The following is a 26,574-nucleotide window of genomic DNA, read 5'->3' as shown; positions in this document are numbered from 1 at the left end:
CGAGTTCTCAATTCGCTTACCATGTGTGGTTTTGGGATGTGGGAGGAAACTGGAGTCCCCGGAGAAAACCCAGGCAAGGACAAGAAGAAGATGCAAAGTCCACATTGATGGGGCCGGGATCTGAACCCTTATCCTCAAAACTGGGAGCCAGATGCTTGATCCAGTCGCCCACTGTGTCGCCATAAATGCATATCTTAATGTAGCATTTAAATGATGAGTTAGAAAAGCGTGAGAACTGGATGACTGGTTAACAAATCTCACACTCTCACAGTTCTGAGTACTGAGGTCTGTGACATAACCAGAACTCTAGTGTGGACCAAAATGCACGACTTGGTAGACAGGGAGGCAGTTAAAGGAAGGTCTTTATTCGTTCCAAGGTCGTAAGTCGGAGAGTCAATCAGAGAGAGCAGCAGTATCAAGAGCGTCAAGCTTATGGGGTTGGTCGCAGGACAGGCGGAGGTCAGTACACAGGGGTTCAGGATCAGGAACGAGGAAGTGCGGGAGTGAGGCATGGATGGCAACGATATGGCAAAGCCAGACTGTCCGCTGGGTCCTATATATACTGGGGTTAATTATCCCTGATGAGGTGCAGGTGCGCAGGGGATAGAAGCCAGCGTACCGAGTACACCAGACCTCCATCGATCATTCGGGGCGTGGAGGGGGCTTGACTGGTGGGACTAATGGCGATGGATGAGTCGGTCAAAGCCGGCTTACATGGAATATGGGATGAACCCTCATCGATCTGGGAAGCTTTACGGAAACAGCGACAGGGTTAACGATCTTGGTGATAGGAAAGGGACCTCGAACCTGGGAGCTAGCTTGCATGACTCCATCCGCAGCGGAAGATCCTTTGTGAACAGCCATATGCATTGTCCCACTTTAAATGCTGGTGCCCTTCTTCTCTTGAGGTCTGCCACGGATTTGTAGGAGCTGCCCATGCGTAGTAGCGTCTTTCTGGCAAGTTCCCAGGTCCGCTTGCAGCGTCTCACCACTGCCAATCCGGATGGCACCGCAGAGTCGGCAGCCACAGATGGAAACAGAGAGGTAGGTTAACCAGGAACGATGTGGAACGAACTCATACTTGTGGAATTAGAAGGCAGAGAGTTGTGGCCATATTCCACCCATCCGAGGTCCTGGCTCCAAGTGCTGTGATCATGTGATGCCAGACAGCGTAGACCGGTCTCCAGATCCTGATTTATTCTTTCCATTTGGCCATTGGACTCTGGGTGATGGCTTGAAGTGAGGCTTACTTTTGGCCCGATTTGGTTGCAGAACTTCTTCCAGAATCAAGACACGAATTGCGGTCCTCTGTCTGACACTACATCCACTGGCAGACCATGATAGTGGACGGCTTTGTCCAGCAGTAGCTGTGCAGTCTGCTTGGCGGACGGAATCTTCGGGGCTGGTACAAAGTGGACGATCTGAGAAAACCGATCGATGGCTGAGAGTACCGCTGTGTTCCCCTGGGAGCAGTGTTGACCTGTAACGATGTCTAGAGAAATGTGTGACCAGGGGTGAGAGGGAATTGGTAGTGGCCGTAGCTCACCCATAGACCGCAGGCGAGAGGTCTTATTGGCCATACAGATCGGGCACGCGTTGACAAAATCCCGCACGTCCTTTCCCAGGTTTGGCCACCAAAACCGTTGTTCAACTACTGAGCAGGTCTTCACCACGCCGGGGTGACAGACGGTCTTGTTCGTGTGGGGCCAATCGATGACGTCTCCTCGTTGAGAGGCTACCACGAACAGATGACCGGAAGGACATTCGGCTGGGCCCGGAGAGTCCCTTAGAGCCTCCTTTACCCTTGTCTTGATCTCACAGGTGAACCCGGACACGACGCAGGCCTCCGGAAGTATAGGAACACTCACAGCCTCCGTTCGCTCCCCTTCATGGATCCAGGATAGTGCGTCCGGTTTGCCATTCTTTGAGCCTGGACGAAAGGACAGAGTGAAATGGAAGCGAGCCTGGCTTGGCGAGCATTCAATCTCTTGGCGGTCCTCAGGTACTCCAAGTTCTTATGGTCCGGAAGGACCAGAAATGGCACTTGTGATCTGTCCAGCCAGTGCCTCTATTCCTCCAGCGCCATTTTGACTGCCAAAAATTCTCGATCACCCACGTCATAATTCTGCACTGCCGGAGTCAGTCTCTTAGTTAAGAAGGCGCATGGGTAAAGTCTTCTATCCCTTGCACACGTCTGGGAGAGTACTGCTCCCATTCCCGAGTCCGATGCATCCACTTCCACCACAAACTGCCTCTCTAGATCTGGCATAATGAGGAATGGAGCTGTGGTGAAACTCGACGTAAGCCTATCAAAGGCCTCCTGGAAGGTCACATCCCACTCGAATGAATTGCGGGGTGAAGTGAGGGCGTGCAAGGGGGCAGCTATGGAACTGAAGTTCCTGATGAACCTGCGGTAGAAATTAACGAATTCGATGAATCTCTGCACCTCCCTGCGATTGGTGGGTGTGGGCCATTGGAGAACAGAGTCGACCTTACTGGGATTCATGCGAATCCGTCCCTCGGCCAAGATGAATCCCAGGAAGGTGATGGCAGGTCGGTGAAACTCGCACTTTTTCATCTTGACATAAAGGTTATGTCGTAGTAGCTGCTGCAGCACCTCTCTGACGTGCTCGATGTGAGAAGCTTCGGAGAAAAGATCAGAATGTCGTTTAGGTAGACGAACACATTCTTGTTCAGTCCCTCCTGTAGCACATCATTAATAAAATTCTGAACAACCGGTGCCTCATTAGTCAGACCAAATGGTATCACCAGGTACTTATAGTGGCCGGTTGTTGTATTAAAGGCAATCTTCCACTCGTCCCCCTCCCTGATGCGTACCAGATGGTACGCATTTCGTAAATCCAACTTGGTGAAGATCCGTGCCCCTTGTAGCAGCTCGAATGTGGTGGCGATTACCTATTACCTATTCTTGATGGTGATGTCACTAAGTCCCTGGTAATCAATACAGGGCCGTAACGAAGTGTCCTTTTTGATGAAGAAGAATCCTGGTCCAGCCGGTGATAATGATGGTTGGTTGAGTCCTGCTGCCAGTGACTCCTCCATGTACTCCTTCATGGCTTGGTGTTCCGGTCCTATTAATGAAAAGAGCCTCCCTCAAGGGGTTGAGGTGCCGGGCAACAGCTCGATAGCACAATCGTACGGGCGGTGCGGTGGAAGGGAGTTGGGCCTTTGCCTCTGAAAATACTTCCTTAAGGTCCCGATAACAAGACGGCACTGCTGAAAGTTCCGGCACGGACTTCGAGTCCTGTAAGTCAACTGGTGCGATGTGTAGATTTCTCTCTTTTAGAGCCCCGAGACACACCTTACTGCATTCATCGCCCCATGCCCTGATTTGACCGGTGGTCCAGTCAATGTGTGGGTTGTGTCTTTTAAGCCAGGGGCTGTCCAGGATGACATTGCTGCTCCGCGAGTTAAATACGTGTAAACTTATCTTCTCTGTGTGAGCGTCTGGAAATATCATCCTCAGAGATTGCGTACGGTGAGTTACTCAGCATAGGAATTTACCATTGGCCGCGTATCCGTTGCGGAACCGTTGCGTCAGAAAGGTCACTGCCCTCAAGGCCTCGACAACCCATGGATTAATCAGGTTGGCGTCCGATCCCGAGTCAATAAAGGCCATAGCGGAATAAGTACAACCCCCCGTGGTCAAGGTGACTTGAAGCAGTGCTTGACTCGATCCCGCCGCGGTGTAATTCACACTCACCGGAGTCGTGATCTTGAGAGCGTAGTGCTTGGGCCTGACCGAATAGTGGGCTATTAAGTGGCCCAGGCATCCACAGTAGAAGCATCGACCCTCTCGCCGGCGTCGCATTCGTTCCTCTGCTGAACCATCGAGCCCTTCAACCTGCATCGGCTCCGTTGCGGTTATGGGCATCGGCAGAAGGGGAACTGGTGGGGCTGACGCGCCCTGCTCTCCTTCTAGTATCGCGTCCACTTGTCCCTGGATCACTAGCCTCTGGTCGATCTTGAGAGATAGGGCGATGAGCGAATCCATGGAGGTAGGCAATTCCAATGGAATGAGGTGACTGCGGATCTGCGGTGAAGGACCTTGGAAAAAGGCGTCGAGAACCGCATCCTCATTCCATCGAATCTCAGCAGCTCTAATGCGAAACTCAATAGCATAATCTGCCACACGACGCTGCCCCTGTCATAGTGTAATCTATGTCGCTGCTGCTTCGCGTTCCGGCAAGGCATACTGGAAAAACTTGCATCATGGCACATACACAGGAGGTCCAGCAGTGGCACATTTCGGAATTACGACTCCACTCTGCTGTGGCCCACACCTCTGGTCTTCCCGTCAGGTGGGATATGACGAAGGCAATTCGTGCGCAGTCCATTGGAAAGGCAGAAGCCTGTAGCTATAAGTGGAGGTCGCACTGGGCGAGGAAGGTTTTGACATTTCCCGTGTCGCCGGAGAAGCGTTCAGGCCAGGAGAGAGGTGTGGCCCCAAACTGCTTAAACTCTGCGATTGGTAGTCGGAGCGACCTGGACTGAGGTAGGAACTGTGGCGGGCGCCGTGGACGTGGCGTTAGCAGCACTAGCCTGAGATGCGAGCCATGGCTCTAATCAGGCACAGATCTCAAGAGGTCTCTGGTTGGTCACCTGAAGAGCAGTCTCCTGTTCGGCCAGGCATCTGCCCTGGATCTGTCGAGAGCGGCGGATGGCTTCTGAGTCGACTGGGTCCATGTTGTGGCCAGATCGTAAAGTCATTACCAGAACTCTAGTGTGGACCCAAATACACGACTCAGTAGACAGAGAGGGAGTTAAAGGAAGGTCTTTATTCGTTCCAAGGTCGTAAGCCGGCGAGTCAGTCAGAGAGAGCAGCAGTATCAAGAGCGTCAAGCTTATGGGGTTGGTCACAGGACAGGCAGAGGTCGGTACACAGGGGTTCAGGATCAGGAACGAGGAAGTGCGGGAACGAGGCATGGATGGCAACGATATGGCAAAGCCAGACCGTCCGCTGGGTCCTATATATACTGGGGTTAATTATCCCTGATGAGGCGCAGGTGTGCAGGGGACCTGCACCGCCAGGGCTGGGACCGGCAGGACCGAGACAGTCTGCGTTTGTATAGTTTGCATGTTCTCCCCATGCCTGCCTGGGTGCCTTCCCACGTCCCAAAACTATGCATTAATTGAAGAACTTAAATTCCCTGTAGGTGTGAATGTTGAGTGTGAATGGTTGGGTGCCCTTCGATTGGCTGACGAGGAGTTCAGTGTACTCCGCCTCCTGCCTGAAGATAATTGGGAAAGACTCCACATGCTCGCAACCCTAGTGAAGATAAGTGGAATGGAAGATGAATGAATGAATGATTTTAGGAAATGACTTCAATATAGCAACGAGTCAAAAACTTTAAAGGCCAAGTGTCAACCCTATAAACATTCTAAAATAGATATTGTAATGAAAAATACATATAACATTATTGACTTCAATGTCTTTACGAAAAAAATAAATGTGAGCGGAGAGCGCGTCATCTATGAGCAAAGTTGCAGAAGTGTCATTCTACGACCTCCAAGTGGTCGCCATATTGGCTGCATCCTCTGTCCGTGATCTCACAAGGACATTCGCTGTTGAAAACACGCATTGAACACATTGAAACACATTGAAGTTACTGGGGCAATATTACACTATTGTTTCGAGTCATATTCAGATGATATGTGATCACGGCCAAACCGCCTTCTGTCCGATCCACTTCCACAGCGGAGATGAGCCATGGTGGCTCATCACAGCCAGCCGGTGTGGCTCATTTTCGGCGCTGAAGTGGCTTATCACGGAGCCAAGCCGTGCTGCTTTAGGGGGTTGTTCACAGCCGCCGCAGTACGCGATGAACAACACAGTCGAGCCGGGCGGTTTACTGCATACGTCAAAAACATGTTTTGTGGTGAAAAACGCATGAGTTCATGTCGGCTGCCGTTTTTTCATTAATAACACACTAAAAATCATGCATTTCATGACAGTGGCAATTTAAGGGAGTCTTAATATCTTCTGCATTCACTTCAGGTAAAATGAGTAGGTGATCAATCAATCAAGATATCACCATGTCTTTAAAATGAGGCTCCAAAATCATGAAAAACAAGGCTTGTCCAAAGACAGAAGAACTGCCTGGGTTTGTCCATGAAGATGTCTGGAGACACCTCTTCACCTGTCAATCAAATACTGCATGTTCTCTCATATGTCCCAAAGACCTAACCCCAGCCTAACGAAATGCCCGTCTTTGTGCAAAAGTTGTCCTCCTGACCAACCACGTCAAACCCCTGACAATCATACATCTTACAAGATTATCCGATATGATAGTCCCTAATTCTGATGTGTGTTAAGAGTCAATTTGTCCCAATTTTAGGATCTGAAACAGGTCAGGCTGACAATCTTAAATAAATACGTTTTACAACTTCTCCCAAGTCATGACACTGAGAATTGTTTCATACAACAGAATATAGCAAATCAAAAAGCAACCTGAGTCAGGAAATGGAAATGACTGTAAATAGAAATAAGCATGTTACCTGATGTGTTTTATGGAATAAAAGTGGGTTCCCCAGACAGCAAGATGTTTTTTTTGAGGACAAAGACATTTTATTACTTTACAACCTTCAGGAACCTCTGGGAAATATTGGCACAAAGATCAAAGTGTTTCTTCTTGTGACTTTATGGTGATTATGCCTGATTTTGAATTCTGCGTGTGGAAAGAGTGTTTATGGACAGCATGTAGTGTTCTGTTTTGATGTAATCAGGGAACACAACACAATGCGACCAAAACTCTAAAATGCCAGATATTTTATCTTTTCGTGTAAAGTCCGACCATATTTATGTGTACCAGGTCAAATCCCAAACCTCAGGCGGGTCTTCTTTTTGGCTTTTGGTCCGACAAGAATTTCAGAATATAAACATTTATGGTTGATGTAAGACTGAATATGTATTTGTGTCACTGTTGATCGAAGAGTCTGGGGAATGACGCTCACCATGACATCTTTCTCTGACAACTTTGACCCAATCACATTTGCTTGAGGGAGGTGCTAGAAACCCTTAAATGAGATGGTCAACAGATCGGTGAAGACAGAAGGCCGTCTGAGCTTTTGCTTTTCCATGGACATCGGGGGCCAATCGGTTCTCTGCTTTCCACAGCGTGCCAACACTTCCTGTGAGAAGCCTTTACCTGACTGGTCTGAAGGTGTATTGCTGCCTGCCGTCAGCATTCTCAGTGTGCTGCTCAACCTGCTCGTCATCATCTCAATCTCCCACTTCAGGCACGTTCTTTTTCATTAAGCCTTAACCCTTACATGTTTGACCAGCTTTGCAAGGTTGATAGACTGTTTATGTCTATCATCGTCTCATTTTCTCCAGGAAAAAAAACGATTGTATTATCCAATTAGAGTGTTTTGAAGGACGCATTCTCCATACTCATAGCTGTCTGGAAAGTGCTTTGAACAGTGTGTAATATGTGTCAATGACTTTTTTTTCTTGGGTTGCAGGCAGCTCCACACGCCCACCAACCTTGTCCTCCTCTCCCTCGCAGTCTCTGACTTGCTGGTGGGCTTGGTAGCGATGCCAGGTGAGATCTATGTGAGGATATCCTGCTGGTTTCATGGTGACTTTGCCTGTTCTCTGTGGAACTACACGACTTTCGCTGCAGCATCATCTCCAGTTGGAAACATGGTCCTGATATCGGCTGATCGTTATTTAGCTATTTGCGATCCTCTGCGTTATAACGTCAAAGTTACTGTGAAAAGAATTCAACTTTGTATTTGTCTTTCTTGGGTGGCAGCTCTTCTATACTGTGCCATCCTCTTAAAGGACCAATTGGGTCATGCTGGAATGTACAACTCATGCCATGGTGAGTGCGTCATCAGTTTTGAGTTTTACGCAGGCATTGTGGACCTCTTCGTTGGCTTTGTTCTTCCTCTATGCATCATTATCACGCTGTACCTGAGAGTGTTTGTGGTCGCTGTTTCTCAGGCACGAGCCATGCGCTCCCGTGTTAAATGTGTCAAATTACAACATTCTGCCCCTTTCAGAGCGAAGTCATCCGAGTTGAAGGCGGCCAGGACTCTCAGTGTTGTCGTTCTTGTCTTTCTGGTGTGTTTTTGTCCATATTATATTGTCAGTCTTGTGGCTGAAAATAAGAATTTAGGTTCACTGACAAAATATGTTTTTTATTTGTATGGTTTCAACTCGTGTGTAAACCCCTTAATATATGCCTTTTTTTACCCCTGGTTTAGAAAAGCCATAAAGCACATTGTCACACTTCACATTCTGCAGCCTGCCTCCCGTGACGCCAACATACTGTAGACTCAAATTGCTCTCGTTGTTGAAATGCTTGACGTTAAAATCCTGTTGACGTTACTGCAATACGACACTTGTGACGTTTTACATTAATGTTTTTTTGTCACTTTACTATCTAAGCAGTTCTCTGGAGAGCTCCTTTACTCGGCAGCAAAACACCCCACTCAGTCAATTGTTCCATCGTGGTATTATATTTGCAATACTATGTTGATGCATTAGAAGCGCTCATTATGTGCACAATGAGGGCCATTCATAAATTAGGCTATATGGAACACATATTCATTATTATTGTGTGTACCTTTTTGATATAGGGAAGAACAATTAGGTATGTTAGCATGTGAGTGGAGAAATATATATTTCTGTTTATAATGTATCATGTGATATACATGTAAAGTTATTTTTGGTGATGTATGTGGAGATTTTGCATACATCAGTGTATGAACTGTAGATATGTAATGCGACAGGTCTTGATCGATAATGTACAGCTATCTTAAGTAATGGTTCAAAGCTAACTTTTAAAATGGGAGTTTTAATTTGTTAATTTTCTATTATATGTTTCAAAATAAAAATGTTCAACCCATTCATCAAATGCCCAATTGTTCTCTCCTAATTCATTGTAGCAAATTTGGGGCCTCAAGATTTTGAAATCTTTGAAACACATTTCCAATATATCACAGTCTTAAATGACATTGGATATTTGTGAAAAAAATACTCTATTGGGCTATCAGCCAACAATATAAAATGAGGATTAAGTCAAACTTTGTTGTTGTTCCTCATGTACACAAAAACACAATCTTTCTCTCTCGCTCTCTCTGCAGAAGTTTGTTAAAGTCCCTAAGAATAATGAGGGGTGACTCATGGTGTTGTTAATTTTTAATTTAATTTAATTTTAAGTTGCAGTGTATGCAGTTCAGTGATCATGTCAGAGTGGAGAGGAATGTAAGCATCTGTATGGCAAGTAGAATGGTTCCCAATTCAAACACTGCGAATTCAAGTCCAGGCTGCAGTGTGTAATGAGCTCTGAGACATCGCTCGACCATTTTTGGGTGAGTTATAAATAATATTCTGCCTCCTTTTGTTCTCCCAGATAGCGCTGCGATGCAGTCCGCTCAATGTAGTCAGAAGCCCCGAAGGATTACGGAACACGGTCACATAGCCGTGACTCTGTGAAGCACAGAACGGCGAAACGTCCAAATTCTTTTCTCGTCTTTGTGAAAAGATGAATACTCGTCCATTTTATTGGCTGTGGATTTGCAAGGTGAATCGATTGAAGTGGCATTGGGAATTCTATCTTCTAGAGCTTGACCCGCACTCCGTCTTGCTTCGTCACATCCACTACACCAGATAATAAATCTTTGGAAAATTTGGCGAAAGAATGTCCCAAGATGACTCCCTAGTGTAAAAAAAAAAATGAGGTGAGTATTTTACAAATTCTGTTACTTGTCAATAATAAATGTTAATAGGTTGTTGCAATGAATTAATTAAATTTGTCCGTAGTACTGAAAACAGGCAGATCTACTGTGGGTGTGTAAAGTCTTCAGACCGCCCAAGATTTTTTTCACTCTTTTTTTATACTGCAGCCATTTTGTACAATCATTTTACTTCTTTTCTTTCCCTCATTAATGCACACACATCACCCACATACATTTATCATCCATCTATCCATCCATCTATTTTCTATCGCTTTTCTGGGTCAGGTCACCGGGGCGGTAGCTTTAGCAGGGATACCCAGACTTCCATTTTCCCCAGCCACTTCATCCAGCTCTTCCGGGGGGATCCCAAGGCGTTCCCAGGCCAGCCGAGATACATAGTCTCTCCAGCGTGTCCTGGGTCAACACCAGGGTCTACTTCCGGTGGGACGTGCCTGGAACACTTGACCAGGGAGGCGTCCAGGAGGCATCCAAATCAGATGCTCCAGCAACATCATCTTGCTCCTTTAATGTGGAGGAACAGCGACTCTACTCTGACACCCTGCCGGATGAGTGAGCTTCTCACCCCGTCTCTAAAGGGAGAGCCCGGACACCCTGCGGAGGAAACTAGTTTTTCATCTTGTTCTTTCAGTCAGGACCCACAGCTCGTGACCGTAGGTGAGGGTAGGAAAGTAAGATTGACTGGTAAATTGAGAGTCAAACAGTCAGGACCCATCGCGGTGAACCCCAACGTACAGGCACCAAGTCGGGGGCAATAAGTATATCCACACCTGCTCAGCGCCTCTCACTGTAGGTAACTCGAGAGTCAAACTTTTCCCAAAAGGACTGGTACCAGAGCACAAGTCGTGGCAAGCCAGACTATATCTAGTCGGAACTTCTTGACCTCACGCACCATCTCGGGCTCCTTCCCTGCCACAGAGGTGACATTCCATGTCTCTCCAGGTAATTTCTGTAGCCAGGAATCGGATCACCAGGGACCCTGCCATTGGTTACAGCCCAGCTCACATCCCACCTGACCCTTATGGCCCCTCTCATAGATGATGAGCCCATAGAAAGGGGGACTCACATTACCTATTCGGGCTGTGCCCAGCCGAGCACCGTAGGTGCAGGCCTGACAACCAGGCGCTCGCCTTTGACTCCAACCTGCAGGCCTTTTCTCCAGAGGTGGCGTCCAGACAAAGGAACTGGAGATCCAATATTTTAATTCATCGTATGCGCACCTTTCATGAGCAGAAAAAAATGGAATTGTTGAAATTTTTACAGATTAACTAAAAAAAAAAAACTAAAAAACTGAGATATCGCACAGCTATAAGTATTTAGTAGAAGCACCATTTCGAGCTAATACCGCCGTGAGTCTTTTTGGGACTCATGCAACACTTTTTTTCATACCTGGATTTGGGGATCCTATGCCATTTCTACTTGCAGATCCTCTCCAGTTCATCAGGCTGGACGGTGAACGTGGTGGGCAAAGATTTTCGGGTCTCTTCAAAGATCCTTAAGTGGTTTTAAGTCAGGGTTCTGGTTGAGCCATTCAAGAACAGTCACTGAATTGTTTTGAAGCAACTTCTTTATTATTTTAGCTGTGTGCTTTTGGTCTTTGTCTTGTTGGAAGGTGAACGTTCACCCCAGTCGAGCACTCCAGAAAAGGTTATTCTATAAGATTGTCCTCAAGTCTGATGTGTGGTGAGAGTCAATTTGTCACAACTTTAGGATCTAAAACAGCTCAAGCCGACAATCTTAAATAATATTTACAACTTCACCTGAGTCATGATACTAAGAATTGTTATGTACAACCTCGGTTGTAGACCACAATCTGTTCCAGAAGGCGGTTCGAGAAGTGATTTTTTTCAAAAACGAAATCGAGATTTCACATTAATTAATGGAAAAAGAAATAATGTGGTCAAAGCCTAAAGATAAGCTTTTTAAAGCATTTTTTTTTAGTTTTTCCTGATAATCTGCATAATAGAAATAAATGTATAGTTTAAATACTTTATATAATGAAATCATTTAAGAAAATTTTTTTTTTGCTTAAAATGTATGCTTTAGTAGAGAGTAGGCTAGGCTGGCAGTCCATTTGCGTATCTGTAGCGACTCGGCCCCCAGCTTTGTAAACTTTTTTTTTTTAATTAACAAAAGTGCAGAATAATTTTAAACAAGCAACAATGAAGGGAAAAATCAAAGAAAAATAGTTTTATTTTTTACAAAAGTAACACAAAAAACAACTCGAAACTCGAGTTAACAAAATCTTTGAAAGAAAACAAAAATGCAGAAATTCTAATGGAACAGAGCCTTTTTTTGGAGATGACTGGGGGTTAATAGTCCTCAATATGAGGAAAAAACAATCAGTAAATGTAGCGACCAGGACACGTCTGCGTTCAGAGGCTGCGTTATACACAATAACAAAGCGTGTCGTGGGTGGGTCAGCTGGTCGGGCTGTGCACGTTATGCTATTACCAGCTTTTTTCGTTGGCGTTTGAGGACTGGATTTTTGTTCGAAATCAGAAGCAAAAAAATCTCGAAATTTCTGTTTGAAATCCGATTTGTTCGAGAACGGGGACGTTTGAGAACCGAGTATTCACTGTTTAGCCAATGATGATGCAACCTGAGTCAGGAAAAGGAAATGATTCGAAATAAAAATAATGTGTTTCATGATTTTTTTTTTTGGGATGGTAGGGAAATATTCTTGGGTTCCCCAGAGTTCCCGTTTTTGAGGGCAGCATTTTACAACCTTCAGAAACATTTGGGAAACATTGGGGCAACGCTAGAAGTATTTGTTCTTCGGTTTTGTGTTTACGTGTGATCATGATCGATTTCAAAATCTGCGTTTAAAAATAATCTTTATGTACAGCATGTGGTATTCTATGCTGAAAGAATCAGACCAGACCACACAAAATCTGCCCAAAACTTTATGTGTAAAGTCGAAATATCTCCGTACCAGGCCTAATCCCAATCTTCAAGGGTCTACTTGCTGGCTTTTAGTCCTACAACAATTTGAGACCATAAACATTCATCATTGGTGTATGACAAAATATGGATTCGTGTCACTGTTAATAGTCTGGGGAATGGCACTCACCATGACATCTTTCTTTGCAAATCCCAAACCTCAGGTGGGTCTTCTTTTTGGCTTTTGGTCCGACAAGAATTTCAGAATATAAACATTTATGGTTGATGTAAGACTGAATATGTATTTGTGTCACTGTTGATCGAAGAGTCTGGGGAATGACGCTCACCATGACATCTGTCTTTGCCAACTTTGACCCAATCACATTTGCTTGGGGGAGGTACTAGAAACACTTAAATGAGATGGACAACAGATCGGTTTAGACAGAAGGCCGTCTGAGCTCCTGCTTTTCCATGGACACCGGCGACCAATCTGATCTCTGCTTTCCACAGCAGTTCAACACTTCCTGCAGGAAGCCCTCATCTGATTGGTCTGAAGGTGTTTTCAGTGTCCTGCTGTCCGCCGTATGCGTCCTCACTGTGCTGCTCAACCTGTTCGTCATCCTCTCAATTTCCCACTTCAGGCACGCGTTCTTTTTCACTCACCCTTATGTGTTTGACTACCTTTGCAACGTTGACCTCAGGCTGTTAACGTTCATTTTCTCATTTCTCTCAAGGAGCTCGCGTATTGTATTGTAGTATAAAGTGTTTTGAATGACGCTTTCTGCTGACACGTTTTGTTTGGAAAGAGCTTTGAACAGTGTGTCATATTTGTCACAGATTTTTTTTCTCGGTGCGCAGGCAGCTCCACACCCCCACCAACCTCCTCCTCCTCTCCCTCGCCGTGTCTGATTTGCTGGTGGGCTTGGTGTCGATGCCAGGTGAGATCTACATGAGGATATCCTGCTGGTTTCTCGGTGACATTGCTTGTTCTCTGTGGAACTACATGATTTTCACCACAGGATCCTCCTCGGTTGGAAACATGGTCCTGATATCAGCTGATCGTTATTTCGCTATTTGCGATCCTCTGCATTATAACATCAAAGTCACTGTGAAAAGAATTCAACTTTGTGTTTGTCTTTCTTGGGTGGCTTCTCTTCTACACTGTGGCATCATTTTAAAGGATCATTTAGGTCGTCCTGGAATGTACAACTCATGCCGTGGAGAGTGCATGAAGGGTTTTGAGGTTTACGCAGGCATTCTGGACCTTGTCATAAACTTTGTTCTTCCTCTCAGCATCATCATCACACTGTACATGAGAGTGTTTGTGGTCGCTGTTTCTCAGGCACGAGCCATGCGCTCTCATGTTAAATGTGTCAAATTTCAACATTCTGCCCCTTTCAGAGCAAAGTCCTCCGAGTTGAAGGCGGCCAGGACTCTCAGTGTTCTCGTTCTGGTCTTTCTGGTGTGTTTCTGTCCGTATTATATTGTCAGTCTGGTGGCTGAAAATGAGAATTTAGGTTCACTGACAAAATATGTTCTTTATTTGTATGGTTTCAACTCGTGTGTAAACCCCTTAATTTACGCCCTTTTTTACCCCTGGTTTAGAAAAGCTATAAGGCACATTTTCACTCTTCGTATTCTGCAGCCTGCCTCCCGTGACACCAAGATACTGTAGACTCAGTTTGCTCTCATGGTAGAAATGTTTGGCATTAAAATTCTGCTGACGCTACTGGAATATTTTCTTGTGACGTTTTTTTTTTTTTTATCACTTTACTGTCAAAACGGTTCGCTGAAGAGCTCCTTTACTAGGCAGCAAAATACCCCATTCAGTCAATCGTTTCATCGTGGTACTATATTTGCAATAACATGTTGATGCATTAGAAGCGCTCATTATGTGCACAATGAGGGCCATTCATAAATTCGGCTGTACGGAACACACAAATTCATTATTATAGTGTGTCCATTTTTGATAAAGGGGAGAACATTTGGGTATGTTAGCATGTGTATGGAGAAATGTACTTCTGTTTATAATGTATAATGTGATATACATGTAAAGGTATTTTTGGGGATTATGTGATGATTTTGCATCCATCAGTGTATGTACTGTACATACGTAATGCGACAGGTCTTGATGGATAATGTACAGGTATCTTCGGTAATGGTTCAAACCTAACTTTTTAAAATGGCAGTTTTAATTTATTTTCGATTGTATGTTTTGAAATAGAAATGTTCAATCCATCTATCGAATCCCACAACTGCTCACTGCTAATTTATTGTGCCAAATTTGCATCCTCAATGTTTTGAAATCTTTGAAAGACATTTCAAATATGTCACAGTATTAAATGACAATGGATATTTGTGAAAGAAATACTGTATTGGGCTGTCAGCCAATAATATAAAATGAGGATTTGTTGTTCCTCATGTACACAAAAACACAACACACACACACACACACACACACACACACACACACACACACACACACACACACACACACACAGAGTCACTCTCACTCTCTTTTTTCCAGAACTTTGTTGAAGTCCCCAAGAATAATGAGGAGTGAATCATGGTGGTGGTGGTATTTTTTTTGGTTTTTAAAGTTAAGTTCATTTCCTTGTTTAGTGTTTTGCAGTTCAGTGATCATGTCAGAGTGGAGAGGAATGTAAGCATCTGCATGGCAAGTCGAATGGCTCCCAGTTCAGACACAACAAATTCAGGCCGGGCTGCAGTGTGTAGTGAATTCTGAAACATCTGTAGACCATTTATTTGTGAATTCAAAATAATATTCTGCCTCCTTTTGTTTTCAGGGATAGCTCTGTGACACAGTCCTCTACATGTATGTATTAACTATGCACACTTTGTAACCTAACCACGCTTTCCTTCTTTGCTTCTTCGAGTCTTTATGTTTAATCTGAAATTCATCCTTTCTCTTTGCCCTCTGTAAAACACTTGCCTGTGCTCCCCGCAAACCTCTGCTCGCCTCCATCTGCCCACTGACAACCTGGACTCCTATCCTGGTAGACCGGCTCTCCTTGGAACCCTGCAAGCCCCTGGACCTCGCTCTCGATGTCCTTTTGTTTGCTTTGAACAAACACTGCAAAAATAAACATTCTTTCACCTGTTGCACTCCCTCTCATCTCTGCATCTGGGTCAAACTCACAACCTGAACTCTGACATAGTCCCTGAAAAACACCCCCACAGCATGATGCTGCCACCACCATGCTTCACTGTTGTCAGTGTACTGGACAGGTGATGAACAGTGCCTTGTTTTCTCCAGACATACTGTTTAGAACAGACCTATGGAGTCCACGGCCCGTGGGCCACAACTGGCCCGGTGGATGACCCCGCCCTGCCTGTGTGAGGCGAATCACAATTTAGAAAATAGATTTTTTAAAATATGTACACTGTGCATGCAGCACTTCTGTTTTGGTTTTATTTGGAAAAGCGTTAAGTTCACATTTATTTTTGTGTGGACGGAGGTATACCTGCAGAGTATCAAATCATAGAGCTAGCAGCCTTTCAGTCAATGAAAGGGAATACCACTGGGAGTGTCTCCTTCACAGATGTAATTGCAAGATGCCCAGTCTCACAATGAACAGCTGTCCAAAGCTGGCTGGGGAAAAAAAAGGTTGGACTTTTGACCAAAAAGCAGGATCAGGTGACAAAAATGAACCCTTTGTAGAAAACGACACATTGTATTATTCATCAGGAGGTGTTGTATAAATCAGTGTGAAAAATTAACCATGTTCTTTGGTGCTGTAACTAAAATACTTACAAATGAACATGGTGAGTGAGGTCAGTCTCACTGCTGGATTTTTACTCTTCCCTCAAAGAGAAGAACCTCCCACACCTGAGAAGGCATGCTCAGGAGATTATAGTCCTCTTTGGATCAATTTACAGATGTGAACAGACATTCTCCATGATGAAGTGCAATAAATCCAAACACAGACCCTCTATCACCGATGACCACCTCACAGCTGTCCTTTGCATAGCCACCTCAGACATTCCGCTAAATTTCAATGTCCTTGTTCAAGCTCATGACAGACTCAATTATTCCCACTGAAGAGTTAAAATGAAGTGAAAACAAGTTCCAAGTTTCAGTGTTTCTGCAGATTAACAAGTGAAAAATAAATTGCACTGATGTGATGTTTTCTTTGGTCTTACTTTTGAGAGGCAAACTGCAGAGGGTGCAGCTGGGGACCTTGAGGTGGTCCAGCACAAGCTGTTTTACAGATGTCAAGGCAACAGGCCTGTAGTCATGTCAACCTGAGACTGCCGCTATTTTGGGGACCAACATGATGGTTGAGCGTTTGAAGCAGGTTGGTACTTCACACAGTTCTAGAGACCTGTTGAAGATCTTTGTGAAGACGGGAGCAAGTTGGTCTGCGCAGACTTTGAGGCAGGGTGGGGTGACAGAAGGTCTGGCCCTGGCACTTTGTTGATCTTGCACAACGGGGACTCTTATCAGGAATAGTTCAGATTGACTGAATGTCTTTTGTTCTTTGTTCTTGTTAGTTTGTTCTGAATATCGTACCAGGGTGGCACCGACTGCCGGAGACAAATTCAATTTTTTTTGTGGCATACTTGGCCATGAAAGCACATTGTGATTTTCTTATTTGACACATACATTACAATTTCACATAGCCTATTGATACAAATATTACCAGAATACTTGTATTCAAATTACCAGCTATTCAAAATATAGAATTTAATGTATTTTACAATGCAACAAATGAGAATTAACTTTTACGATCCACGTAAATCACCTGATTAACAGGTCTGCAGATGACGTCGTCAACATGGGTCTGCAGTATATCCTTGAACATCTTGACACCAAGGGAACCTATGCAAGGATCCTTTTCGTGGACTTCAGCTCTGCATTTAACAGCATCACCCCTAAACTCCTCTCCCCCAAGTTTCTCCAGATCAGCATGTTGCCTGCCATCTGCCAGTGGATCTACAACTTCCTGATGGGCAGGGGACAACAAGTGAGGCTGGGGGACACCACCTCATCCACGCGCAATATCAACACCGGGGCACCCCAAGGCTGTGTCCTCTCCCCTGTGCTCCTCTTGCTCTACACAAACGACTGCACCTCAAGGCATCCGATGTCAAAATCTTGAAGTTTGCAGATGACAGCACAATCATCGGCCTCGTCAAGGATAGCGATGAGTCTGTCTATCAAGAGGAAATGGCGAGACTGGACCTTTGGTGTGGCCAACTCAACCTGGCGTTGAACACTCTAGAAGACTGTAGAAATGATTGGGGTCTTCCGGAGAATAAGAATCAGCTTTAATGACCAAGTCTTTAATAACACACAAGGAATTTGTCACCAGCAGTTGGTGCCGCGCCTGTATGACATTCAGAACAAAGACAAAACAAAATAAAAAGAACAAAGAACAAGAAGAGGCATCCTTCACCACCGCTGCCCCTCACGCTGTCCAACTGTCTTGTGTCAACCGTCAAGACCTTCAAGTTCTTGGGAATTACAGTCTCACAGTACCTCAAGTGGGAGACGTGCATCTACTCCATCCTCAAAAAAGGCCAGCAAAGGATGCACTTGTTGCAGCTTCTGAGGAAGCATGGCCTGTCACAAGGGCCACTGAGACACTTCTACACAGCGGTCATCCAATCAGTACTATGCTCCTCCAACACAGTCTGTTTTGGGGCTGCCACAAAAAAAGGACAAACTCCGACTGCAACGGACAATCAAAACCACTGAACTGATTGTCAGCACCACGCTACCTACCCTTGAAGACTTGCACGCCACTCGACTTTGATCCAGAGCGGGCAGCATCCTTTAGGACCCTCTACATCCTGGGCACCAGCTCTTCCAGCTGCTTCCGTCGGATCGGTGCTACCAACCAACGCAAATCAAAACAAGCAGGCATTCAGACAGTTTTTCCGTCTTGCAATTGCGTTATTAAATTCTTGATCAGCCAACTGACTATTTTCTGCCTTGTGCCATTGTTGGGACACACACTCACATCCTGCTGGTCCAATCAGAATTAGTATTAGTAATTTACACTGTATACAATTGCACAATTCACTTGAAACTGTGTCCTTTGCATAATTGTTGATGCACTGGTTCATAATGGTGAACCACGAACGGGTAAGGGCACTTTCTATAAGCTTAACATGTGGGGTGTGGACGCTCTCTTACCTGCTCGAAATGAAGAAGACTGCATCTTCCACAACTGTGACTCTGATAAGGAATAGTTCCTATGAACTGAATGTCTCTTATTCTTTGTTGTTGTTCATTTGCACTTTGTTCTGAATGTCATACCAGGGCGGCACGACTGCTGGAGACAAATTCTTTGTGTGTTGTTACATACATGCCCATAAAAGCGAATTCTGTTTCTGATTTGACATATACACCACAATTTCACATAGCCTATTGATATAAATATTTGCACAATACTTGTATTCAAATGACCAAAACCATCTGTTCAAAGTACAGAATTTAATGCATTTTACAATGGGAAAAATGAAAATCAACTACCAAACAACCAGATAAAACACTTGACAATCTTAAATGTTATAAGATTATCCTATAAGATTGTCCTCACGTCTGATGTGTGATTCAATTTGTCACAATTTTACGATCTGAAACAGGTCAAACAGACAATTTTAAATAATGAACATGTTCAATATTTACAACTTCACCTGTGTCACGACACTGTGTATTGTTATGTAAAATGGAAAATAGCCAATCCAGAGGCAACCTGAATCAGGAAAATAAAACGGCTAAAGAAAAACAAGCGTTGTTACCCGATGGTTTTTTGTTGATATAATCAGACCACACCACAAAGAATCTGCCCAAAACTGTTAAATGACAGATATTTTGTCATTATTGTAAGGTCAAAAAATCTGTGTGTGTACCAGGCCTCATCCCAATCCTTTCGTGGGTCTTCTGGTTGTCTTTTAGTCCTACAACAATTTGAAATTGAAAACATTTATGGTTGATATAAGACTAAATATGTATTCAGTCCACTGTTGATAGGAGAGTCTTGGGTATGGTGCCCATGATGACATCTTACTGTGACAACTTTGACCCAATCACATTTGCCTGGGGGAGGTACTAGAAACACTTAAATGAGATGGACAACAGATCGGTGAAGACAGAAGGCCTTCTGTGCTCCTGCTTTTCCATGGACACCCCGGCCAATCGGATCTCTGCTTTCCACAGCAGTTCAACACTTCCTGCAGGAAGCCATCATCTGATTGGTCTGAAAGTGTTTTCAGTTTCCTGCTTTCCACCGTATGCCTCTTCACTGTGCTGCTCAACCTGCTCGTCATCATCTCTATCTCCCACTTCAGGCATGTCTTATTTTTCGCTCACCCTCGTGTGTTTGATCCGCTTTGCAAGGTTGATCTCTGGCTGTTAATGTTCATTTTCTCATTCCTCCCAAGGAACTAGTGTATTGTATTGTAGTATAAAGTGTTTTGAATTACGCTTTCTGCCAACATGTTTTGTCTGGAAAGGGCTTTGAACAGTGTGTCGTGTGTGTACCTGATTTTGTCTTTTTTTTTGTTGGTGTGCAGGCAGCTCCACACACCCACCAACCTCCTCCTCCTCTCCCTCGGTATCTCTGACTTGCTGGTGGGCTTGGTGGCAGTACCAGGTGCAATCTACATGAGGATATCTTGCTGGTTTCTCGGTGACATTGCTTGTTCTCTATGGAGTTACATGACTTTCACCACAACATCCTCCTCGGTCGGAAACATGGTCCTGATATCGGTCGACCGTTATGTGGCTATTTGTGATCCTCTGTGTTATAATGTCAAAGTCACTGTGAAAAGAATTCAACTTTGTGTTTGTCTCTCTTGGGTGGCAGCTCTTCTACACTGTGGCATCATTTTAAAGGACCAATTGGGTCGTCCTGGAATATACAACTCGTGCCGTGGAGAGTGCGTCATTGGTTTTGAGGTTTACGCAGGCATTCTGGACCTTGTCATAAACTTTGTCCTTCCTCTCAGCATCATCATCACGCTGTACCTGAGAGTGTTTGTGGTCGCTGTTTCTCAGGCACGAGCCATGCGCTCTCATGTTAAATGTGTCAAATTTCAACATTCTGCCCCTTTCAGAGCAAAGTCCTCCGAGTTGAAGGCGGCCAGGACTCTTGGCGTTGTCGTTCTGGTTTTTCTGGTGTGTTTCTGTCCGTATTATATTGTCAGTCTGGTAGGTGAAAATGAAAATTTGGGTTCCGTGACAAAATTTGTTCTTTATTTGTATGATATCAACTCCTGTTTGAACCCATTAATATACGCCCTTTTTTACCCCTGGTTTAGAAAAGCCATAAAGCACATTGTCACACTTCACATTCTGCAGCCTGCCTCCCGTGACACCAACATACTGTAGACTCAAATTGCCCTCAGGGTAGAAAGGTTTGACATTAAAATCCTGTTGACGTTACTGAAATATGACGTGACGTTTTACCATTGTTTAAAAATTCATTTTAATGTCAAAACAGTTCTCTGCAAAGCTCCTTTCCTAAGCAGTAAAAAACCCCACTCAGTCTATTGTTTCATCGTGGTACTATATTTGCAATAACATGTTGATGCATTAGAAGCGCTCATTATGTGCACAATGAGGGCCATTCATAAATTCGGCTGTACGGAACACACAAATTCATTATTATAGTGTGTCCATTTTTGATATAGGGGAGAACATTTGGGTATGTTAGCATGTGTATGGAGAAATGTACTTCTGTTTATAATGTATAATGTGATATACATGTAAAGGTATTTTTGGGGATTATGTGATGATTTTGCATCCATCAGTGTATGTACTGTACATACGTAATGCGACAGGTCTTGATGGATAATGTACAGGTATCTTTGGTAATGGTTCAAACCTAACTTTTTAAAATGGCAGTTTTAATTTATTTTCAATTGTATGTTTTGAAATAGAAATGTTCAATCCATCTATCGAATGCCACAACTGCTCACTGCTAATTTATTGTGCCAAATTTGCGTCCTCAATGTTTTGAAATCTTTGAAAGACATTTCAAATATGTCACAGTATTAAATGACAATGGATATTTGTGAAAGAAATACTGTATCGGGCTATCAGCCAATAATGAGGATTGAGTCACACTTTGTTGTTGTTCCTCATGTACACAAACACACACTCACACTCTTTTTTTATTCCAGAACTTTGTTAAAGTCCCCAAGAATAATGAGGTTTGAATCATGGTGGTGGTGTTTCTTTTTTTCTTAAATTTGATTTCCTTGCTCAGAGTTTGCAGTTCAGTGATCATGTCAGAGTGGAGAGGAATGTAAGCATCTGCATGGCAAGCAGAATGGCTCCCAATTCATACGTAGATCATGTGTTTCGCGAAAATGGCAGCGCCCCTGAAAATTCGAAAAAAAAATCTTCTCAAAACACTATTAAATGAGAGAGAATTTAACATCACATTGTCAAAATAGGGTACATATTACATGACCTCTTGGATACACTGTCCATGCAAAGCACGAGATTTCCCCTTTAAGTCCAGGCTGCGGGGTGTGTTGAACTCTGAAACATCTCTCGACCATTTTTCTGTGAATTATAAATAATATTCTGCTGCCTTTAGATTTCCCGGATAGCTCTGTGATGCAGTCCGCTCAATGCAGTCAGAGCCCCGAAACGGGCCATCACAGCCACAACACCAGAGAGTAAATCTTTGTAAAATTTGAGGAAAAAATGTCGAGTGCAGACTCCCTAATGTAAAAAAAAAAAAAAAAAAAAAAAAAGCGAGTATTTTAAAAATTCTGCTTGGGCCTGTACATAAAGTTAGCACATTTTACACATCAGGAGTCATACATTTTTGTTGAATTCTGTTGCTTGTCGATGATAAATGTTAATCGGTTATTGCATTTAATTAATTTGTCCGAGGTATTGAATATAGGCAGATGTACACTGGGTGTGGGAAGTCTTTCGACCCCCTTTGATTTTTCAGTCTTTGTTTTACTGCAGGCATTTGGTAGTCATTTAACTTTCCTTTTTTCCTCATGAGTACATGATTCACGCTTCTGGATCGGATTAAATGAACAGTTCTGATGACCACCTTGGTGACCTTATCCATATTTAATGACTTGCAACACAAAGCTTCCTGGTGGAAAATACAGTGAAAAGTAAAAAAATAACATCAACCATTTAGATTGTACGTTCTCTCTGAAATTTGTCAAAACTCCTGCTTTTTTTCGATCATTGAGGGAGCAGCATCTTTGGCCAGGCAGACACCACGGGACCAGCGCTACAACGAGTGCGGTGAAATTATCAGCTGGTGTCTTTGCAGCTTTCTTTGGCACCCTCTCCAAGAACTCTCTGGTGATGGTCAATGCGTCATAAACGCCGCTGATGAAAATGACCAGTTGTGCAACGTCTGTAATGTCCGTGCTTTCATCAATTGCAACTGAAGACGCAATAAGTGACTTTATTTTGTGCTGTAACTGGCTGTCCAAATCCAGTGAAAGATCAGAAATCTCATCAACAACGTTTCCTGTAGTTGTTCACCGGGTTTGCACACACTGCAGGCGGGATTTTGACCCACTGGGGTGTAACTGAGAAACACCAAGTTTCAGTTCACTCCAACGATTTTCTATTGGGTTTAGGTCTACAGCCCTGGCATTGTGTGTGTTTGGGTGTGTCATGAGTGTTTTGCAGGCTTGGTATGCTGGAGCCTAGAGGCTGATCTCATCAACCTAACGACAACTAACTGCTCTGCTCCAACAGAGATAGGCAAAAGTTCCTCGATAGCCGTACACAGGACTCACTCTGCATAGAAACTGAATGATGCTTACAGGTCAGGGTGTCATTCGGACGCTCTTTCTTTTAAAACATTTTAACACATCGCATCATGAAAAAAACATATTTTTTTCCCATGAAATATACAAATCTTTTAACTAAAGACATTACAGGAACATATTTGAGAATTAACTCTTGACCAACCACATTAAATACCTGACAAATCCTATAAGACTATCCTCCAGTCTGATGTGTGTTAAGTCAGTTGGTCACAATTTTGGGATCTGAAACAGGTCAGGTCGACAATCTTAAATAGTGAACATGTTCAATATTTACAATTTCACCCGAGACATGACACTGTATTGCTATGTAAAACGGAATACAGCCAATCAAGAGGCAACCTGAGTGAAGACGAGGAAACAACTGTGAATAGAAATAAGCGTGTGTTACCCAATGTTTTTTTGTGGCAAGGAATAAAATTGGGTTCCGCAGACAGCAAGAAGTATTTTCCAGAGCAAGCCGTTTTTTGAGGACAGCATTTTACAATCTTCAGAAACGTTCAGGAAACATTGGCACAACACTGGAAGTGTTTCTTCTTCGGTTTTGTAAATTTAGATATTATCATGCCCAATTTCGATATCTGTGTTTAAAAAGATTCTTTATGGACATCCTGTGGTGTTCTGTGTTGACAAAATCAGACCACATCACACCCAATCTGCCCCAAATTTTAAAATGCCATATATTTAAGTCGAACATTTTTTGTGTGTGTACCAGACCTCATCCCAACCCTCAGGTGGGTCTTCTTGTTGTCTTTTAGTCCTACAACAATTTGAAAATGAAAACATTCATGGTTGATGTATGACAAAATATGTATTGGTGTCACTGTTGACAGAGGAGCCTGGGGAATGGCTCTCACCATGACATCTTTCTTTGACCCAATCACATTTGCTTGGGGGACGTACTAGAAACACTTAAATGAGATGGACAACAGATTGGTGAAGACAGAAGGCCGTCTGAGCGCCTGCTCTTCCATGGACTCCGGCGACCAATCGGATCTCTGCTTTCCACGACTGGCCAACACTTCCTGCAGGAAGCCCTCATCTGACTGGTCTGATGGTTTCCTTTTCAGTGTCCTGCTGTCCGCTGAATGCGTCCTCGCTGTGCTGCTCAACCTGCTCGTCATCATCTCAATCTCCCACTTCAGGCACACATTCATTTTCACTCACCCTCGTGCTTGAACAGCTTTGCAAGATTGATTTGAATGTTTTTCATTGTCTCATTTCTTTCATGGAAACAGTGATTGCATTGTCGTGTTAGTGTTTTGAATGATGTATAGCCCCTATTCATATTTCGTTGGAACGTGCTTTGTCATATGTGTCACACATTTTTTTTTCTTTGGTGTGCAGGCAACTCTACACCCCCACCAACCTCCTCCTCCTCTCCCTCGCCGTGTCTGACTTGCTGGTGGGCTTTGTGGTGATGCCAGGTGAGATCTACGTGAGGATATCCTGCTGGTTTCTCGGTGACATTGCCTGTTCTCTATGGAGTTACATGACTCTCACCACAACATCCTCCTCGGTCGGAAACATGGTCCTGATATCGGTCGACCGTTATGTGGCTATTTGTGATCCTCTGCGTTATAATGTCAAAGTCACTGTGAAAAGAATTCAACTTTGTGTTTGTCTCTCTTGGGTGACTTCTCTTCTATACTGTGCCATCGTTATAAAAGACCACTTGGGTCATCCTGGAATGTACAACTCATGCCGCGGAGAGTGCGTCATCGGTTTAGAGGTTTACGCAGGCATTCTGGACATCGTCATAAGCTTTGTCCTTCCTCTATGCATCATTATCACGCTGTACATGAGAGTGTTTGTTGTCGCAGTTTCTCAGGCACGAGCCATGCGCTCCCACGTTACATGTGTCAAATTACAACATTCTGCCCCTTTCAGAGCAAAGTCATCCGAGTTGAAGGCAGCCAGGACTCTCGGTGTTCTCGTTCTTGTCTTTCTGGTGTGTTTCTGTCCATATTATATTGTCATTCTGATGGGTGGAAATGAGAATTTAGGTTCACTGCTCAAATACGTTGTTTATTTGTATGCTTTCAATTCGTGTGTGAATCCCTTAATATATGCCCTTTTTTACCCGTGGTTTAGAAAGGCTGTTAAGGACATTGTTTCTCTTCATATTCTGAAGCCTGCCTCCCGTGACGCCAATATACTGTAGACTCAATTTGCTCTCATAGTACAAATGTTTGACATTAAAATCTTTTTTCCATGTTACTGCAATATGACTGTGCTGTGGGTGGAAACGAGAATTTAGGTTCACTGACAAAATATGTTGTTGATTTGTATGGTTTCAACTCATGTCTGAACCCCTTAATTTATGCCCTATTTTACCCATGGTTTAGAAAAGCTGTCAAGCAGATTATTTCTCTTCGCATTGTGCAGCGTGCATCCTGTGAGGCCAACATATTGTAGACTCAATTGCGCTCATGTTTGAAACACTTGACAAAATCCTGTTGACGATATGACAGTTGTGATGTTTTACCTGCAGGTTTATTTTTAATCACATTACTGTCAAAACAGTTCTCTGCAGAGCTCCTTTACTCAGCAGTAAAACACTCATTATGTGATTATTCACATAACAACAAAAAAAGCACAAAAGGAGCCATTCATAAAGTAGGATAGCGAGAACACACAAATTCATTATTATATATAGGGTGTCCCAAAAACGTATACACTAAATAATTGTATACTTGGTGTTTATTATAATTTGAATAATTTTCAACATGTAAAAGAATTAACAGATATCATTATTTAAAGTGTGTATATATATTTTTGGGACACCCTGTAGTATGTATGTACATTTTTTAATATCAGGAAGACCAATTCGGTATGTTAGCATGTGTATGTGGAAATGCTCTTCTGTTCATAATGCATCATGTGATATACATGTAATGGTATTTTTAGGTATGTATGTGCAGATTTTACAAATAGAGTATGTATTGTACATATGTAATGTGGCAAGTCTTGATGATGTACAGGTATCTTAGGTATTGGGTAAAAGCTATCGTTTTAAACTGGCAGTTTTAATTTTTGTTGATTTACTATTATACGTTTCAAAATTAATATGTTTAATCCATCAAATGCCACAATTGCTCTCAGCTAATTCACTGTGCCACATTTAGGGCCTCAAGATATTGAAATCTTTGATACAACCTGGCGATGACCACT

The 26,574-nt window shown here is 43.6% G+C and overlaps 2 protein-coding genes and 2 pseudogenes across 2 annotated transcripts; all 4 read left to right on the top strand.

Moving 5' to 3' along the window:
* The first annotated feature begins 7,099 nt into the window (after positions 1-7,099).
* Positions 7,100-8,302, top strand: LOC133512388 (trace amine-associated receptor 1-like). The gene is made up of 2 exons (XM_061841962.1): positions 7,100-7,260; positions 7,486-8,302. The coding sequence occupies exons 1-2, from the start codon at positions 7,100-7,102 to the stop codon at positions 8,300-8,302; spliced, it is 978 nt and encodes a 325-aa protein (XP_061697946.1).
* A 4,727-nt stretch (positions 8,303-13,029) lies between these two features.
* Positions 13,030-14,284, top strand: LOC133512381 (trace amine-associated receptor 1-like; annotated as a pseudogene).
* Positions 14,285-19,709: 5,425 nt separating this feature from the next.
* LOC133512389 (trace amine-associated receptor 3-like) lies at positions 19,710-21,807 on the top strand (annotated as a pseudogene).
* Positions 21,808-24,321: 2,514 nt separating this feature from the next.
* On the top strand, positions 24,322-25,564 carry LOC133512377 (trace amine-associated receptor 13c-like). Its single transcript, XM_061841951.1, has 2 exons — positions 24,322-24,545; positions 24,748-25,564. The coding sequence occupies exons 1-2, from the start codon at positions 24,322-24,324 to the stop codon at positions 25,562-25,564; spliced, it is 1,041 nt and encodes a 346-aa protein (XP_061697935.1).
* The last annotated feature ends 1,010 nt before the right edge of the window (positions 25,565-26,574 follow it).

The sequence above is a fragment of the Syngnathoides biaculeatus genome, chromosome 14 (genome assembly GCF_019802595.1).
Source record: "Syngnathoides biaculeatus isolate LvHL_M chromosome 14, ASM1980259v1, whole genome shotgun sequence".
NCBI lineage: Eukaryota > Metazoa > Chordata > Actinopteri > Syngnathiformes > Syngnathidae > Syngnathoides > Syngnathoides biaculeatus.
Note: the sequence above shows the minus strand (reverse complement) of the source record. Positions and strands in the feature narration are given on the sequence as shown.

Bases quoted from the DNA above. Each gene is read 5' to 3' on its own strand.
- LOC133512388 (XM_061841962.1), top strand. From the start codon at position 7,100: ATGGACATCGGGGGCCAATCGGTTCTCTGCTTTCCACAGCGTGCCAAC. The intron at 7,261-7,485 runs GCACGTTCTTTT...CTTGGGTTGCAG, and splicing joins ATCTCAATCTCCCACTTCAG to GCAGCTCCACACGCCCACCA.
- LOC133512377 (XM_061841951.1), top strand. From the start codon at position 24,322: ATGGACAACAGATTGGTGAAGACAGAAGGCCGTCTGAGCGCCTGCTCT. The intron at 24,546-24,747 runs GCACACATTCAT...TTTGGTGTGCAG, and splicing joins ATCTCAATCTCCCACTTCAG to GCAACTCTACACCCCCACCA.